Raw genomic sequence first — 16,458 nt, 5'->3', positions numbered from 1 at the left:
TTCTCTGTGTCCCATCCCTCTATCTCTCTATCCCTCTATCTCTCCATCCCTCTATCTCTCCATCCCTCTATCTCTCTCCCCTTCGTGTGTTGTCTCTCGCTCCTCTTCCATCTCCTCTCCCTCCTCTCCTTTCAAAGTCCCGGCCTGCCTCCCAGTCATGTCCTCTCCCTCCTCGTGCTCCTCCACAGTCTCCACCTCCACCCCCCTCTACAGAGGAGTACCCAGAGAGCCAGAGAAATGTTCCGGCCTTGGGTCAGCGAGCATCCCTGCTCCCCTCCCCTCGCCCCTCCACTGCAATGGGGCTCAAGAGACAGTTTTACTCCCAGACTTGAAGTCTCCTCAGGTTTCATGGGAACCCTGCCTGCCTCAGACAGACCTCTCCTATGTATCTACAGTAGCCGAAGAATCTTCCTGAATACAAAGCACTTCCATCAAAATGTTTCTATACTTTTGCATACCCCCCCCCCCCCCCCCAAAAAAAAAAACGTAGATCCTTATTTAATACAGGAATTTTAAGAAATTGCCCTACAGCACAATTTATTTATTGGAGGTTGTAATTCATAACTTTTCTAGAAGATCACTGACAATAAAATGACACTGTTATTTACTCTGATATATCATTTCGGTCGGAGGTGTCATATCAGACTCGATGAGGCGCATGAAACCCTTTCCTATCTCCATGGTTACAAACTGCTCCACTTCCTGGACAAACCTCCCGCGTTGCAGTAGACTGCCAGTGTATTCCACAGGCTCCCGTGCTCATCTTTATTAGACCGGCTCACCGTTGCATGCGAAGCGACAACGACGATTCCCCGTGGTCTGGCCAACCCGCGCCCAAGGGGTCGTTCTGCCGGCGGTCCTCCACTGACAGCGTTCCCTCGCAACGAGGACGTTGCACTGCCAAAACGGTTTTGCACTAGCTAGCATTTCTCCTGCCAGACAAGGCCTTTATCCAGTCCACCCGGAGCCGAGCGTGAGGCGAAGCCCCGCGAAAACCTCCAGGACAACTGCTGCTGCTCCTGGAGGCTGGTCCGGCCTGGTCAGGCCACCCCGGAATCCCAACCCCTCACTGCCCCGGGCTGGAGAGCCCGAATCAGGCTTAAGCTCCGCGGGGAGACCCTAAACTGTCTGGAACACGAGGGGACGTCCACAGGGACGTTTATTTGAGCCTCCTCCTTGGAGTTCACCGGTAGACGTTTGCCTCACCCCCTTGTCACGTTACACCTCACATCAGCCACCTCCCTCCCCCCGTCCCTTCCGGTCCCCCCTGTGCTCCCCCAAAACCCAATCTCCACCCCTCCTCCCCACCCTCCCACCCTCCATACTGTGTCTGCCCCCCCCCCCAGCCCCCTTCACACACGTCTGTTCATTGTGCTGTGTCTCTCTTGGTCTCCCGTTGCTGAGCACAGTGGGGGAGGCGTCCTCTATTTGACTACCAGGTAAGATTATTGAGGCAGCAGCGACAGCAGGCATCCTGGGCCCCTGGGAGGCCGATGCTCCCCCCAGACCATCTGCAGGAGGAGGACGAGGAGGATTACACTTCAGATGATTCTGAGGAGGAGGAGGAGGAGGAGGAGCGGGACCGCTGCCGGGGTCACACCCTGAGGGTCTCAATCGACGTGCCCCAGAAAGACGAGGAGCCGATGAACGGGGACTCGGTCTGTCAGCTGAACCCGGCCTCACTCCAGGTCCAGGCGTCCCACCTCCCCTTCTCCCTCCTGTCCGCCCTGCTGCTCCTGTTTCTCACTCTGTGCTGGCTGGTGTTCGTCTGACCGGGCCCCGGTGCGCCTCCTGCCGCGGCGGACCACCAACACTAAGTACTGTGGGCTCCTTAAAGGACAGAGGAGGAGTTTTCCGGCTTCATCCAAACGGTTTTCCCTTCTACTTATTCACGGTTACCCTCTGTTCCTTTGTACGGAGAAACAAACTCCTTTTGGACAATAGACCTGAGGTTTTGGTGCATTGAGGACTTCTGTCAGGGCTTTTTTCAGGAGTTGGGAGCTGCACTTGGCAAGAACGATTTTCTGTAACTTTTACTTATTCAATATTCCACGGTGAAAATAATAGGAAAGCCTTCCATTGTCACTGACTAACTTTGACTGCCAGAGCAACCGTTGCCTGTAAACTGAAAGATGTAATTTTCTACTCTACAGATGTCTCTCTGTGGGCCAAATCCCAGCATCCACTGGGCCTTACCTGAATTGAAAGTAAGGCTGCCATTGGCATGTCAGTGGGTGGCTGCGTGAAAATATTACTTAAGTGGAAGTCAGTAGTAGCTGTTCCTTAAGCGGAGTTGACACAGGCAGCCCAGTTCTGTTGTTTCTCTTTTAAAACAAATTGGACTTCTGACCAATCAGATCAGCCCTGACAAAAAAGATCTGATGTAAAATGTGAAACTAATCAACTGTCAAATGTCTTTAGGGTTGATCCGATTTGGCGTGACAAAACATTTTTTGGGGCTGGCTGTTTAAAACCCAGGCCCTGTTCACACTTGGTTGTAGTATAACAGAGAGATGTTGGGTCTGTCAGAGGGCCGGATGGGTCTCAGTTCGAACCTGATGTCTCTCAAGAACCAAGCAGGAAGTCACAGACAGGAAGACAATGTACTCAGCCGGTTGGGACAATGACCGATGAGATAACGTGACGATCAGGTTCCTATTCCAGGCTAAGATCGCTCGTGACTGGAGATGAACTGAAACGCGTCGCCGTCGTTGGACTCTGTATGGCTACGTGCTTGCCCCCGACTGGCACACAGTTCTCTTTGGAGGAGTGCATTCATTGTGCCCAGAACCATTCAAAAGTAGTGCACTTCCCGAGAGAACAGGGTGTCCTTTGGGACACGTGGTGTAGTGTTTACCTGACAGACCAAGACAAACACAGTGAACACTGGTTGTGAACCTTGCACTATTGTCGACTGTAGCCTCCTCCTCTGCTTTGAATCAATCCTGCGTATTGAAACAATCATCTTAAGCATCTAGAGAGAGAGAGAAAGAAAGAAAGAGATGGAAGAGAGAAGTGAGGAGAGGGAAAAAGAAAGGGGAGAGAGGTAAAGAGGTCGAGAGAGAGGTAGCAAAGTCAGGTGGTCGATGTCTTCTTTACAGATTATGTGGCTTTATCCTTCAGGCTGGTTAGATGATAGACTATAAAACACAATGTATGAATCCTACACATCAACCACCTGGTAGTTATGCATTTGACTTTTGAGTTTGGATTGAAGATGCAGTCTGACTGTCGTACAGACTTTAGAATGATGATAACATACCAGATATATATGGAGTCCAAAGCCATTGAATTGCTATTTCAGATTTGTACTCTCGAAGGGTCTTTTTTTTTTTTATAATCTTGCCTCGTCTCTGCAGCCCAGTTGGACTGATTGGTATGCTGCAGTTGGAAATACTCTGGGAAGTATTGTTTACATGCGGTGATGGTGGAACTGTAAAATGAGAATGTGCATGCAAGTGTGAATCATCTAGCTGTATACTTGTGTTAGCATCCGTGATAATACCTGATGCAGAATTGTAGAGGCTTGGGTCAGCAGAAAGCTGCACTGCAAGTTAGCAATGCTAGAATTGATGTTCACTCACTGTGAAACTGCCTAAAGAAAAAGCAATCAGGACTGCTATATTGATCTAGTTTGACTTCTGTTCTCTTGATGGATTTTGTCTCTCATCCTTCATTATTCAACATCTTTTCTCATAATGGAGCTGGAGACCATAAAGATTCATTTGAACCGTAAAGAAAGGTTGTGAAAGGAATTTGCCAACTGAAATAAATGCATCTAATTAGGCATGTTTACTCTGGATATCTCTACTGTATGTGTAACCTAGGAGACAAGTCATTTAGAAGTGGTTACCATAGAAATACAATGCATAAATATTACTGGTGTTCTGTTTTACTGTGTAGACTAAGTACTGAAGTGTTCATTTAGAATGTGTTGTGGATGTCTGTGTGTTTCGATGAAATATTGGATATTTAATTGGGGAGAAGAATATGCTTAATTTGAGAGTACATGAGAGACTTGCTGTTCTCACTAATTTGGAAATCCACTCACTTTCTAGAAGACTTCTGATTTCCTTTAATTCTCTTTTGTGTGGGTTTAGAGTGGTTTTCTGTTTTGCTGATAAGATGGGAACTCAGGGTCATCACAATATTGTGTCGATCGTCCTCTCGAGGGCTCCAGCTGATCATTTTACTCAGTACGTGGTCAGTGAGCGCTTAGTTGGTCTGAAGTACATTACTGTTGCCTAAAAACAAAATAACATTTCTATTAGTGGTAAAAATTGGAAATTTAATTCTGATGCCTGGAGGAAAGGAACTAGGCCCCTAGTAACATGTGCTCCCTAACTAATGGTTCTGTCATGACAAGCTTGACTTGGAAAGGAACTGTGCATTCAGATTGGCCTGTTTTGAAGAGACGTCCAGTCCAGAATGACCTCTGATGTGACAAGCAGATCTGGCATATCTGTTCTGTTCACGGACTAAAACTCATATACAGTGGGGAGAACAAGTATTTGATACACTGCCGATTGTGCAGGATTTCCCACTTACAAAGCATGTAGAAGTCTGTAATTTTTATCATAGGTACTGTTCAACTGTGAGTGACGGAATCTAAAACAAAAATTCAGAAAATCACACTGTGATTTTTAAGTAATTAATTAGCATTTTATTACATGACATATGTTTTTGATACATCAGAAAAGCAGAACTTAATATTTGGTACAGAAACCTTTGTTTGCAATTACAGAGATCATACGTTTCCTGTAGTTGTTGACCAGGTTTGCACACACTGCAGCAGGGATTTTGGCCCACTCCTCCATACAGACCTTCTCCAGATCCTTCAGGTTTGGGGCTGTCGCTGGGCAATATTGAATTTTAGCTCCCTCCAAAGATTTTCTATTGGGTTCAGGTCTGGAGACTGGCTAGGCCACTCCAGGACCTTGAGATGCTTCTTACGGAGCCACTCCTTAGTTGCCCTGGCTGTGTGTTTCGGGTCGTTGTCATGCTGGAAGACCCAGCCACGACCCATCTTCAATGCTCTTACTGAGGGAAGGAGGTTGTTGGCCAGGATCTCGCGATACATGGCCCCATCCATCCTCCCCTCAATACGATGCAGTCGTCCTGTCCCCTTTGCAGAAAAGCATCCCCAAAGAATGATGTTTCCAACTCAATGCTTCATGGTTGGGATGGTGTTCTTGGGGTTGTACTCATCCTTCTTCTTCCTCCAAACACGGTGAGTGGAGTTTAGATCAAAAAGCTCTACTTTTTTATCATCAGACCACATGACCTTCTCCCATTCCTCCTCTGGATCATCCAGATGGTCTTTGGAAAACTTCCGACGTGCCTGGACATGCGCTGGCTTGAGCAGGGGGACCTTGCGTGCGCTGCAGGATTTTAATCCATGACGGCGTAGTGTGTTACTAATGTATTTTTTTGAGTCTGTGGTCCCAGCTCTCTTCAGGTCATTGACCAGGTCCTGCCGTGTAGTTCTGGGCTGATCCCTCACCTTCCTCATGATCATTGATGTCCCACGAGGTGGGATCTTGCATGGAGCCCCAGACCGAGGGAGATTGACTTGAACTTCTTCCATTTTCTAATAATTGCGCCAACAGTTGTTGCCTTCTCACTAAGATGCTTGCCTATTGTCCTGTAGCCCATCCCAGCCTTGTGCAGGTCTACAATTTTATCCCTGTTTTATCCCTGTTGAAGTGTACCTATGATAAAAATTCCCTCTACATGCTTCGTAAGTAGGAAAACCTGCAAAATCGGCAGTGTATCAAATACTTGTTCTCCCCACTGTACGACTTATACTCCATCTAAATCAAATGGATCAATAAAGCCTTTCTCTCATTATTTCTCTCTGTCTCTCTGTCCCTCTTTCGCTCTGTCTATCCCACCCTTCCCGGCATGCCTGGCACAGCCTGTGAATACAAGATTAGAAATCAAAATTAAAGTGAGGAGTAATATTTGATTTCCTGTGCTTTGCACAATCTGCATATCGCTGGTGTGTGATTGGCCTGGCAGTTTGCCGGGGGCTTGATCTTCCCTTCCGCCCTCTCATAGGGGCGCCGTTATTATGAAAAACTCCAACCCCCAAGTGGCACCAATAGTAATAAAAGTATACAGGCGCCACCCTCTCTTATTGTGAAAAGCTCCAGTCCAGGCCAGTCTTGTTACTTAACAGGGATCTGCCACAAACGTCAGGTCATTTCCTGTGTCGTACCCTAGTTCAGGCAGGGACACCAGCAGTGCCCTGGAGAGGTGAGTTAGGCTGCCATTTAGAACGCGGACACTGTCTTTGGGCATATCTCAGTGCCTCTGATAAAATGTAAATTAATTACAGGTTCCTCACTTTTTTGGGGGGCGAAGAATAATGTGTGCTTACCAGAAGAGGAACATTGTGTTCGAGAAGGCGTACGCTTCGCAAAATGTTTTGTTTTTAGAAGCCTGTATCAAGTGTTCGCTACGGTTCCTTTCATCTCCTTCCCCTGAGCAGCAAAACGTATCTCTCTACTTTTAGTTTCAGTGGATGGTCTGAGACACCTGGCCAGGAGAGGGTGATAGCACAGACCCACAGCTACAGTGACCGCTGGGATGGTATGTGGTAACTTAGGGAGAAGAATTGGCAGGAAGCGATGCATGAATCAAAGGAAGATGGGAGAGATAACCCGAGTAAAGAAGCATCCAATCCAGACTGGCCAATAGAGACAGGAGCCTTTGTCATGTTTCGGTAGCTTCAGGTTTGCCTGAGTGTCTCTTTAGCTTAAATTCCTCTCCTATTAAACTCTAAATAAAATATTATCCAGGGAGCATATTGGGATGTGGTTGCTAAGCAACAATTTTTGTTCAAAAGTTGCTAGCTTGCATCAACATTTTCCAACTAATTACACTGTACATTGGAATCCCAACCACTAAAGGTTACACAGCTAACAGGTAATCATTAGTTTTTTTTACTTCATATTTCCGAGTCAGCATTTATATGTTTTTCCCCACAACCAGAGCCAACTGTTCTAAATCAAGCTGGATGTTGAACGTTTTTCCATTGCGAAAAAAGTGCTGTCTTTTTTGTGGTGACAAAAGAATGTGGCAAGAAGAGGAATGTTAGCGAAAGAGGCTAGTATCCAGACTAGTGTTATGCAGCTTGATGTATAAATAATAAACCAAAAAATTTATTATTAACACTTTCTTCCCTCCCTTTCCTCTCAGAGTAACGTGGTGAAGACTCAGACAATCACCATCTCAGATGTAACTAACTCCCTACGAGGAGATGTCTCCAACAAGGAGGTCCCCATCGTTCACACGGAAACCAAGACTATTACTTATGAGTCAGCACAGGTGAAATGTAGTTTTCTTTTTTTACCAAATGATTATTTTCCCTAGTAAACTTTTTGTTAAGTGTGCATGCGTGTGTAACCAACACAGTGTAGTAAAAGCTTCAATACTGACAGTTTGTTTCCTTCCCACTGTCGCCTAGCGAGTATGACCCTGTTGTTTGTAGTTCCTCCACTAGACCCACGTGGTCCTTAATCCTTCCTCCCTTGTGTTAACGTCCAGTATCTCCTTCAGCCTGTAGACAGCCAGGCAGAGAGGGAGTCTGGAGTGCTGCTCAGTGCCCAAACCATCACCTCAGAGACGGTCAGCACGACCACCACCACTCAGATCACCAAGGTAACCGCCCACTGATTTCCGAAACCGGTTGGCTGAAAGCATAGCGATAAACGAGGCGCGCGTTTCGCGGAGGCACAGGGCTGTTTTTCTGAGACGTTCAGTACTGCAGGCATCTGCCAGCTGACTGGTCACCTCACATCAGGTAGAGCAATTCAGATTTGTTGTGTACAATTTGGTGCCATCACATTTTACCCATTATGCATTGTGATTTTGATCAGAGAATCAGGTAGCTAAGGCAACAATGACAACTAGCTGCCTCGTAGGGAAAGGCAGGGGGTTAATTTGTAACTGATACTGTGGTTCTCAGTTGTGAAAAATGTGCCAGCTAGCGATCCAACAACTGAAACAGTGTATCTGAGAGACCAGTCGCATCACCAAGGTAACGTCATGTTATTACTATAGACTACCAATCATGTCACCATGGTAACCTTGAGTTTGAGTCTCAAACGTTACGGTGCTTAAGTCCTGGTCTTCGTGCTCAAGTGTGAGTCGCTGGGTCCACATTAATAAACAACAAATTATTTCACCCAGTCAAGTGCAGTATAGTGTAATGGGTGTGTTCATTCAGTCAGGCCTAATGAATGTTGGTCTATAGATGCCTTTTTAAATTATTATCTTCTGGCATTTAATTCTTTATTGGACAGGGGAGTGGTGAAAGAAGAGGGAGTTTCTGCTGAAAGGGTAATCAACAGCTGTTATTTGGTAAACTCTGAATAGTAATCTAAATTGTTAGTGGTTTATCTCATTTTGTTTTATCATGGTGTTATTTTGTTTGGCAAATGCATATCCTAAATACTTCAGAACATGTAATTTATTCAGGTTTTTCAGATCTGATCTCAGAATATAATTCAAGGCAGGAGATGGACACACAAAAATCAATCGATGGGCAGTTTGAATTTTCCATGAAAGCGCTTGGGCTCATATTCAGCTGCTTCTGTTTACAGTCAGTCTGGACGAAGGGGAGGCCATTGTTTGGAATGCTTAATTGGAAACGTCACGGCTAAAGATCAAAACATTCTGCCCACACCACTACAGAAAGTAGAGTGAATACATTTTGCCATAAAAACAAGACAGGCTTCTCAAATCTCACCGAAGTTGTCGTTTTTTTGTCCGCACAAAATGTGAATGATTGGCTTTTTCTAAGTGGAGTTGTAATGCTCATTCACATTCACAAAAATATAGTATGACAGATTGGTCATGTAAAAAACATGCAGAAAAATAGAAATATAGTTATGCCAATTTATTACTGAAAAAACATGCAGATGAACTGCATGCGACAGTTGTCTAATTCCCAATCATTAGGCACAAGGATCTCCACGTTGTGAGAAATGTATGCATGGTTGTTAACTGAAGCTCTGATACTGCTGGAGTCAAAAGATTGATTTCTTTGAAATTGAATGCAGCAGGCAAGAAAGATAAGGCAGTTCTGAATGTGGTAAGCAGAATAACCCTGTCTTTTGACTGATGGTGCAAGAAAGGACAGACCGCTTCATTTATGGTCATATTAGCATTTTTCTATGAACCCCCTCCAACAAGGCATAGTATACATTAATCAACCTTCATTGGATTTTGCAAAAATATCTCCTACCACAGCAAAAACATTCAGTACAAATCCTCTTCACAAATCTATCAGTCCCGAAGTGTGGATCCAAAATCTAATTTGTGAGTTCTTACTCTTGTTCTGTCAGATGAAGGTACAGCAACTCTTCCAAGACAAAACAAATGCTAAAGAAACTCAGTAGCCACATTTAGGCTACTTTTAATTTAGAGCAAATAATATAATGGAATCAAGTCTGAAAACTAACTGAACCTGAACTAGAATTGGTTTTTATATAAAACAAACACTAGTAAAAAAAAAAAAAAAAACGCTACACTATCACATCTGCCATGTTGTTGGCACGACTTAGATTTGAAATAATTTAGGATGGTTTGTCTGAGTCCTCATTCAACTACCTGATAGAAGGTGTCTACTGCGAAACGATGAACCCTGCATCCAAGGACTTCAAATACTTGGTTTTAGCAGGCCAGTTAATCCTCATTCCACTGACTTTGGCTTCATGGTGTGTTTCTTAGAGAATTGATCGGTTTCTGATTTTCAGTTTTGTGGTCTGAGGTTTGTTTTCTGCAGAGGATTATTTCAGCATGCTGAACATGGACTGCTTGTAAGCTGTGTCTCCTTTCTGTTCCCTCTCCTTTCTGCTTCTCCCTCTCCTCCCTCTCCTCTCTGCATCTCCCCTCTTCTCTTCGCCTCTCTCTACTCCCTACTTCTCTCTCTCCTCTCATCTTTTTTATTCTCTTTCTGTTTTCTTTCACCATCTCCTGATTTTTCAGATTCCTTCAACCTTTTCTAAGATCCGTCTCTCTCTCTCTCTTGTTCAGACAGTGAAAGGTGGCATCTCAGAGACTCGCATTGAGAAGAGGATTGTTATAACCGGAGACACGGAGATCGATCATGATAAGGTGATGGTGGGATGCAATACCCAGCCCTGCTCATTACTGTTTCAAAGGCCACTTTAGCGATACATTATTCCGTTGGTTGAGTACTAGTGCATAATCTACGGGCTGAGATCTTGGGACTGCCTTGTTGCTTGAGCAGCCCCACTGTAAGAGCTTGTTTGCGGATGTGAACGTGATCAGAATGCAGTGCTGTCAGAATAGTGGCTCGCGCTTTGCGATCTAGCCTGTCTGTTGTGTTGTGTGGCGGCTTCTTCAGGGTCACTGTTTTGAACCCCCCCATCCCCTGTCCACGTCCCTCCCCAGGCTCTGGCCCAGGCCATCAGGGAGGCCAAAGAGCAACATCCAGACATGTCCGTCACCAAGGTGGTGGTGCACCAGGAAACCGAGATCACCCCGGAGTAACAGCCCCTAACCAGGTCAGTAGTACCCAGCCCCTAACCAGGTCAGTAGTACCCAGCCCCTAACCAGGTCAGTAGTACCCAGCCCCTAACCAGGTCAGTAGTACCCAGCCCCTAACCAGGTCAGTAGTACCCAGCCCCTAACCAGGTCAGTAGTACCCAGCCCCTAACCATGTCACAGGTACCCAGCCCCTAACCATGTCACAGGTACCCAGCCCCTAACCATGTCACAGGTACCCAGCCCCTAACCAGGTCAGTAGTACCCAGCCCCTAACCAGGTCAGTAGTACCCAGCCCATAATCAGGTCACTAGTTGTACCCAGCCCCTAACCAGGTCACTAGTTCCCCGGGACTAACCAGACTGGTAATGCCTAACCCTCATCCCAACACTACACCCAATTTAAAATGTTTGCCCTAAGCACTTCAGCAAAAACAAATTGTTATTCGAAACACATTAAGATTTTACTAAACTTATGTATGTCTGTTGATAACATAATTAAATTATGTATGTCTGTTGATAACAAAATGAAGTTATGTATGTCTGTTGATAAAATAATGAAGTTATGTATGTCTGTTGATAACAAAATGAAGTTATGTATGTCTGTTGATAAAATAATGAAATGATGTATGTCTATTTGTTGTAGAAGGCCTTTAGTCTAGGTCTAATTTTACAATACATTAGATAATCTCAAATTTCAAATGCTGTGTTTTTCAGAATTCTATTGTGCAAGAAAGATTATTTAGTGAAGAAATGTATAACAAAATCTGCCTACTGTGTATAGTGAATCGCCCAACGTCCTCTTTGTGTGTGTGTGTGTGTGTGTGTGTGTGTTCATTCTTGTTCGTCCACCTGTACATTAGTGTCTTTTTTCCCTTCATGTTAGTAGAACTGTCATTCATGGGAAATAAAGTACATCTATGTGTTTTAATGAGGCCAGATGTCTGTTTACATGGAGAGACACCTCAGAGCCTGACTGGCAGAGTGGGGAGGGAAAGGGAGGAGGGAGAGAGAGGAGAGAGGAGGTGTAGGAAGGAGAGGTGTTATCCTGTGGGCCTTGGTCCAAAGTAGTGCCCTAACTAGGAAACAAGGTGCCTCCTGGGAACCCGTCTTCAGTGAGCTCCCTCGATCTGCCTTCCCCTGGTGGTTGTCATTAGGTTGTTGAGTCTCTGCAGGAACATTTAGCGTGTCATTTAGTGGGCTGGGTGGCACCTCCTAGAAATACATCCCGGGATTAATCAGGCGTCACTCCAAACACAGACAGTCGACCGCCTTCCAAATGCCATCCTGGCATCCCACTCTGGTCTGCACTCCGTAGGGGAATAGTGTTCAGTTTAGGACAGGAGTGGGCAAACTAAGGCATGTGGGCTGCATGTGGCCCTTGGGGTGGTCTCCCCCCCCCCCCCCCCTAGGAGACAATAAAATAGTTTTGAGGTAAAGTAAAACACTGCTCACCAGCCCATTCTGAATCTGAATTTAAATTATTTAGACATTATAATGGACATACTGTATAAATGTTTTAATTACAGCACTTGTGTGGCCTGCGAATCATTTATGATTAACAAATTACAAAGCATATGTGGCCCCCAAGACAAAATTCGGATGTGGTTAGGGGCTGGGTCAAAATGCTGATGTGGCCCCCAAGACAAAAAGTTTGCCCCCCTCTGGTTTACAGCGTAGACGAAGTGTTCATGGTCAATGTAACGAGTCATACCATGACACCACCACCACTACCGCCCTTCACACAGTGGCGTATTGAAGCAGGGTATCTGTGCAAGGTCTGTTAAGCCTGGGATTTAGTTATAACAATGGCATATTGAAACCGGATATCTGTGCAAGGTCTGTTAAGCCTGGGATTTAGTTATAACAATGGCATATTGAAACCGGATATCTGTGCAAGGTCTGTTAAGCCTGGGATTTAGTTATAACAATGGCGTATTGAAGCAGGGTATCTGTGCAAGGTCTGTTAAGCCTGGGATTTAGTTATAACAATGGCATATTGAAACCGGATATCTGTGCAAGGTCTGTTAAGCCTGGGATTTAGTTATAACAATGGCGTATTGAAGCAGGGTATCTGTGCAAGGTCTGTTAAGCCTGGGATTTAGTTATAACAATGGCGTATTGAAGCAGGGTATCTGTGCAAGGTCTGTTAAGCCTGGGATTTAGTTATAACAATGGCGTATTGAAGCAGGGTATCTGTGCAAGGTCTGTTAAGCCTGGGATTTAGTTATAACAATGGCGTATTGAAGCAGGGTATCTGTGCAAGGTCTGTTAAGCCCATGATTTAGTTATAACAGTGGCGTATTGGAGCAGGGTATCTGTGCAAGGTCTGTTAAGCCGATGATTTAGTTGTAACAGTCTGCTGAGCCCATGTGGCTTTAATCAGGGGCCTGTTTGTGTCGAGGCTCAGGCTGGGTCTCCAATGGCACCCTATCCCCCTATTCAGGGACCTGCTTTTGTGAACTACCTGGTCAGATGAATGGCACTACGTAGGGGGTTATGGTGGCATTATGGAGGCAGGCTGGAGTCTTGTGGTATGTGTACACACACACACACACCCCCACTCCCCCCTCGGGCGAGGGTGGAGAGACGAGGAGGGGAGACGGGGGAGAGAGGACGGGGTGGCAGGTTAACGATGAAGGAGGGAGACGGGAGAAACTGCGAGGGGAGAGACGAGGAGGAGCTGAGATGAGAGAGAGAGGAGGGGGAGACGGGAGGGGGGGTGGCAGGGTAGAGAGGTAGGGGGAAGATGGGGGAGACTGGGAGGGGGGCGGTACCCTCCTAATGAGTTGTCTCCATGTTCAGGCCCAGGGTGTGTGACGTTTAATTGCTGCTCATCTTACTTACACATTCAAGAAACCTCCCTGCGTTTACATAACTGAAGCATGAGAACATCCGTAACAACCCCCCCCCCATCATCCTCTTCCCCTCTCTGTCTCTTCACCCATAACAACCCCCCCCCCCACCATCCTTTTACAACCTTCTCCGTCTCATCCACCCTTCTTTTTGAAAGCATGTGAGCGACGCGTGACTCATCACTGTCTGTGGCGTTGGCGTGGGTCCACTTTCATTTGTCATCACACGCAGCTTTAAGCCATCTTGAATGATTTATGTGGGGTAAAGTGGGGTTAGTTACTGTGGATTCTGCTCAGGTTCTCTGTCTCTCTGTCCCTTTGTCTGTCAAGCAGGGTGGTGATTTCCACAATGCATCCTGGGAAATAGGAACACAATGAGCCTGACTTCCCCAAGTAGGTCCCCATTCCCAGCCGTTTGACTCAGAGAACATCACCTTACAACCCAACTGCACCGCCTTGGGGATAGACACACACCAAGACCGCGTTAACCAACCAGAGAGAACAAGCTTCACCTTTGAACTATGAACTTTGAACCACCTGGCGATTGGAGCACAACGAAAGAGGAAGGAACACTCCAGAAATCTCCCAGAATTCCCCAGTCTCTCACTATTCCACTCCACTGCCAAAACCCAAACAACCCCTGGACTTTTCTAAACAAAGAAAATGTTAAAACAAGTATTTACATTTTTTCCTCTCACTTATGTCTGGAGATTTCAACAAGAATTTTCAAAGGGCATTTGGTCTTTTAATTGTGTAGAGATTGCAGGGACTTTCTTGATATTTTTCTAAGACTTTTCTTATAACTGTGATTGGAAATTGATATCTATCTTCAAGTTCAACTTTTTAGGGACTCTTATTCTGAAAGGCGTATAATAACAAGGGATTGTGGGAGATTTTTCGGGGACAATAAAACCATCATTATACAAGGAACCCTCTTCAGATCAAACACCTTTGCAACAGAGTTTGGTTTCATGTCTTGTACAGTAGAAAAGTTTTTAACACTTTATTTTCCCTCTCAATGTGAAAATATTTTTTCAATTTAAATGTAAACAAATATTTAATTTAATCTAAACTTTTTTGGAGGGCCAATTTAAGTCTTTCTCGACTATTGAAAGTCTGACTTCATTTGACATATTTTCTTGTGGATGACATTTACACCTTTTTATTGTTTTACTTGTCTTTTGTTGTTGTTTTGTCATACTGGATAAAATGGGGTTCATCATGTGGACTGGAGGGAGAGAAGCAGTATTTTGAAATTACATGATTTTATGTCTATTTATTATCTAATTATCATCCTCTGTCTAATTTCTATGTATGTGTCTGTCATTTTAGATCAATTTACCTTTTCAGTGCAATTTTGTAGTGTCCTGTTTTTGTATTCACACAGCATTCTTATCACCAGCTACATATCTCTCATTAATGTGTACCGGCTTGGAAAAGCCGCGGCAACTTCACAATGTCTTGCATTGGTTTTAATCCATTTCATTTTTTCTACCAAAGGGGGCAGTGTTTACTCATCAGCCGAGAGAAGCTACCGTGTACAGTACATTCTATCTACATCAGGGTACCTTCATGCCAAGCCCCCCCACCCAAAAATATTTGAGGTTGATTAGATATTGTTTAAAAAAAAATTAGTGGAGAAGAGCTCCCATTGGAGAAGCCCTCCATTGGGGAACAAGACAACTGCAAGAGCACAGGGTTGGATTATTGAATTTCTATGGTACTTTACGGCTATGCCTTTCATTTGGGAAGAGTATACTTATTGGTCTACCTGTGACGTACACACTGTCCCTTCAGCTAAACAGCTGAGCACAGCACACCGTAGTATAAGAATTTTTGGTCTGTTTTAAAATCCCTCTCCTTTTTCTAAGTTCATGGTGGTTTCGCGTTGTACAGAATCCAGTGTGTTGTGGTACTTTCAGTGTGTCGTCTTCTCATCGTGACACTCTTTCCTGCGTTGTTGGCGGTTGGTAGAGGAACCAGCAGGCTGACATTGTATCTACTGAGGTCCCTGTTTATTTCCTGGTAGTGAATCCTCTCTTTGTCTCTGTTTGCCATCACTTAAAAAGAGAATATGTAATAAAACCGCACCGTGCACTGAATAAACACAAATGTAGACACAGCTTATTTTCAAAACATTGACTGGTGTTTCGTGTCTGATTTTCTGTTTCTGAGGACCTGTTCTGCTCCGTCTGATGTTTGGTTCTTCAGGTTCTGTTCCGTGCCTGTAGTTTTGAGTGTGTTCTTCCTTTTCTAGTCCTATAAGGAAATTATCGTATTTATTGAGCAAATTATCATGCCTATAAGAAATGATCAACTTTATTGAGCAAGTGATCATATTTATTGGTAATTATCACATTTGATTAGCTATTTTCATCTTACAATGAAATCTGAAAAGCATTCCAAGAATGGTCTCTGGTTGGAAATCTTTTCTCCAGCCATCACATATACAACACATGCAAAAACTGTTAATCAAGGCCAGTCCAAAATGTCTCATATTAGTCTGCAGACATTAAATATCTTTCGAGTCCAAGATATGCCTTTCCCTGAGTGTATAAGAGACCCGATAAATCCCCTGAGCTGGAATAAAAGCGGCCTGCCATTTCAAGATAAAGAGCCAGACTCAATGAGGTGCAGAATGATGTCGCCATGCCTACCAACCACATATCAAACTCTGCTGATGGTTAAGTAATAATATATAGAGAAATGTGAAGTTTGGATTAAAACATGTCAACTAGTATGGCTGTAAATGGGATAACAACAGATCACCCATCTTGTGGTCTACTTAGGATGTCTTGCCAGATGAAGAATCACTGTTTCAGGGTGTGATCTCCGTTTTCGTCTTTACACCTTAGTTCTTGGGGCTGTGTGTGTTAGGGATTGAAACATGATTAACTCTGTTTCAGTAATTATAGTAACATGGAACAGAAGACGAACAGAAACAAAAAAATAAAGTAGCTTACATTATGTTGGAGTTCAACCCACTTTGTGCCAGACACCATCTATCAGAGGCTGTAAGAAGTTGTGAGAGGCTGTAACGGGTTGTTCGGATGTGAGAGGGTGTAATGTTAGGATGTGAGAGGGTG

At 44.6% G+C, this 16,458-nt stretch overlaps 1 protein-coding gene across 18 annotated transcripts in view; it reads left to right on the top strand.

Annotated features, from left to right (window-relative positions):
- Window positions 1–15,514, top strand: part of epb41a (erythrocyte membrane protein band 4.1a) — a 55,598-nt gene extending 40,084 nt beyond the window's left edge. For 10 of the 18 annotated variants that reach the window (XM_020050391.3, XM_020050390.2, XM_013135465.3 and 7 more), the window contains 5 exons: window positions 7,204–7,332; window positions 7,552–7,665; window positions 9,997–10,125; window positions 10,426–10,538; window positions 13,706–15,514. In XM_020050391.3, the coding sequence (XP_019905950.1) occupies window positions 7,204–7,332; window positions 7,552–7,665; window positions 9,997–10,125; window positions 10,426–10,524 (471 nt within the window). In that variant the 3' untranslated portion in view covers window positions 10,525–10,538; window positions 13,706–15,514. Of the gene's footprint in view, window positions 1–137; window positions 469–1,409; window positions 3,880–7,203; window positions 7,333–7,551; window positions 7,666–9,996; window positions 10,126–10,425; window positions 10,539–13,702 lie in introns of those variants that run through there. The other 8 variants (XM_020050392.2, XM_020050387.2, XM_013135463.3 and 5 more) reach the window with 7 other exon arrangements.
- The last annotated feature ends 944 nt before the right edge of the window (window positions 15,515–16,458 follow it).

This window comes from Esox lucius, chromosome 10 (assembly GCF_011004845.1).
Source record: "Esox lucius isolate fEsoLuc1 chromosome 10, fEsoLuc1.pri, whole genome shotgun sequence".
Classification (NCBI taxonomy): Eukaryota; Metazoa; Chordata; class Actinopteri; order Esociformes; family Esocidae; genus Esox; species Esox lucius.
Note: the sequence above shows the minus strand (reverse complement) of the source record. Positions and strands in the feature narration are given on the sequence as shown.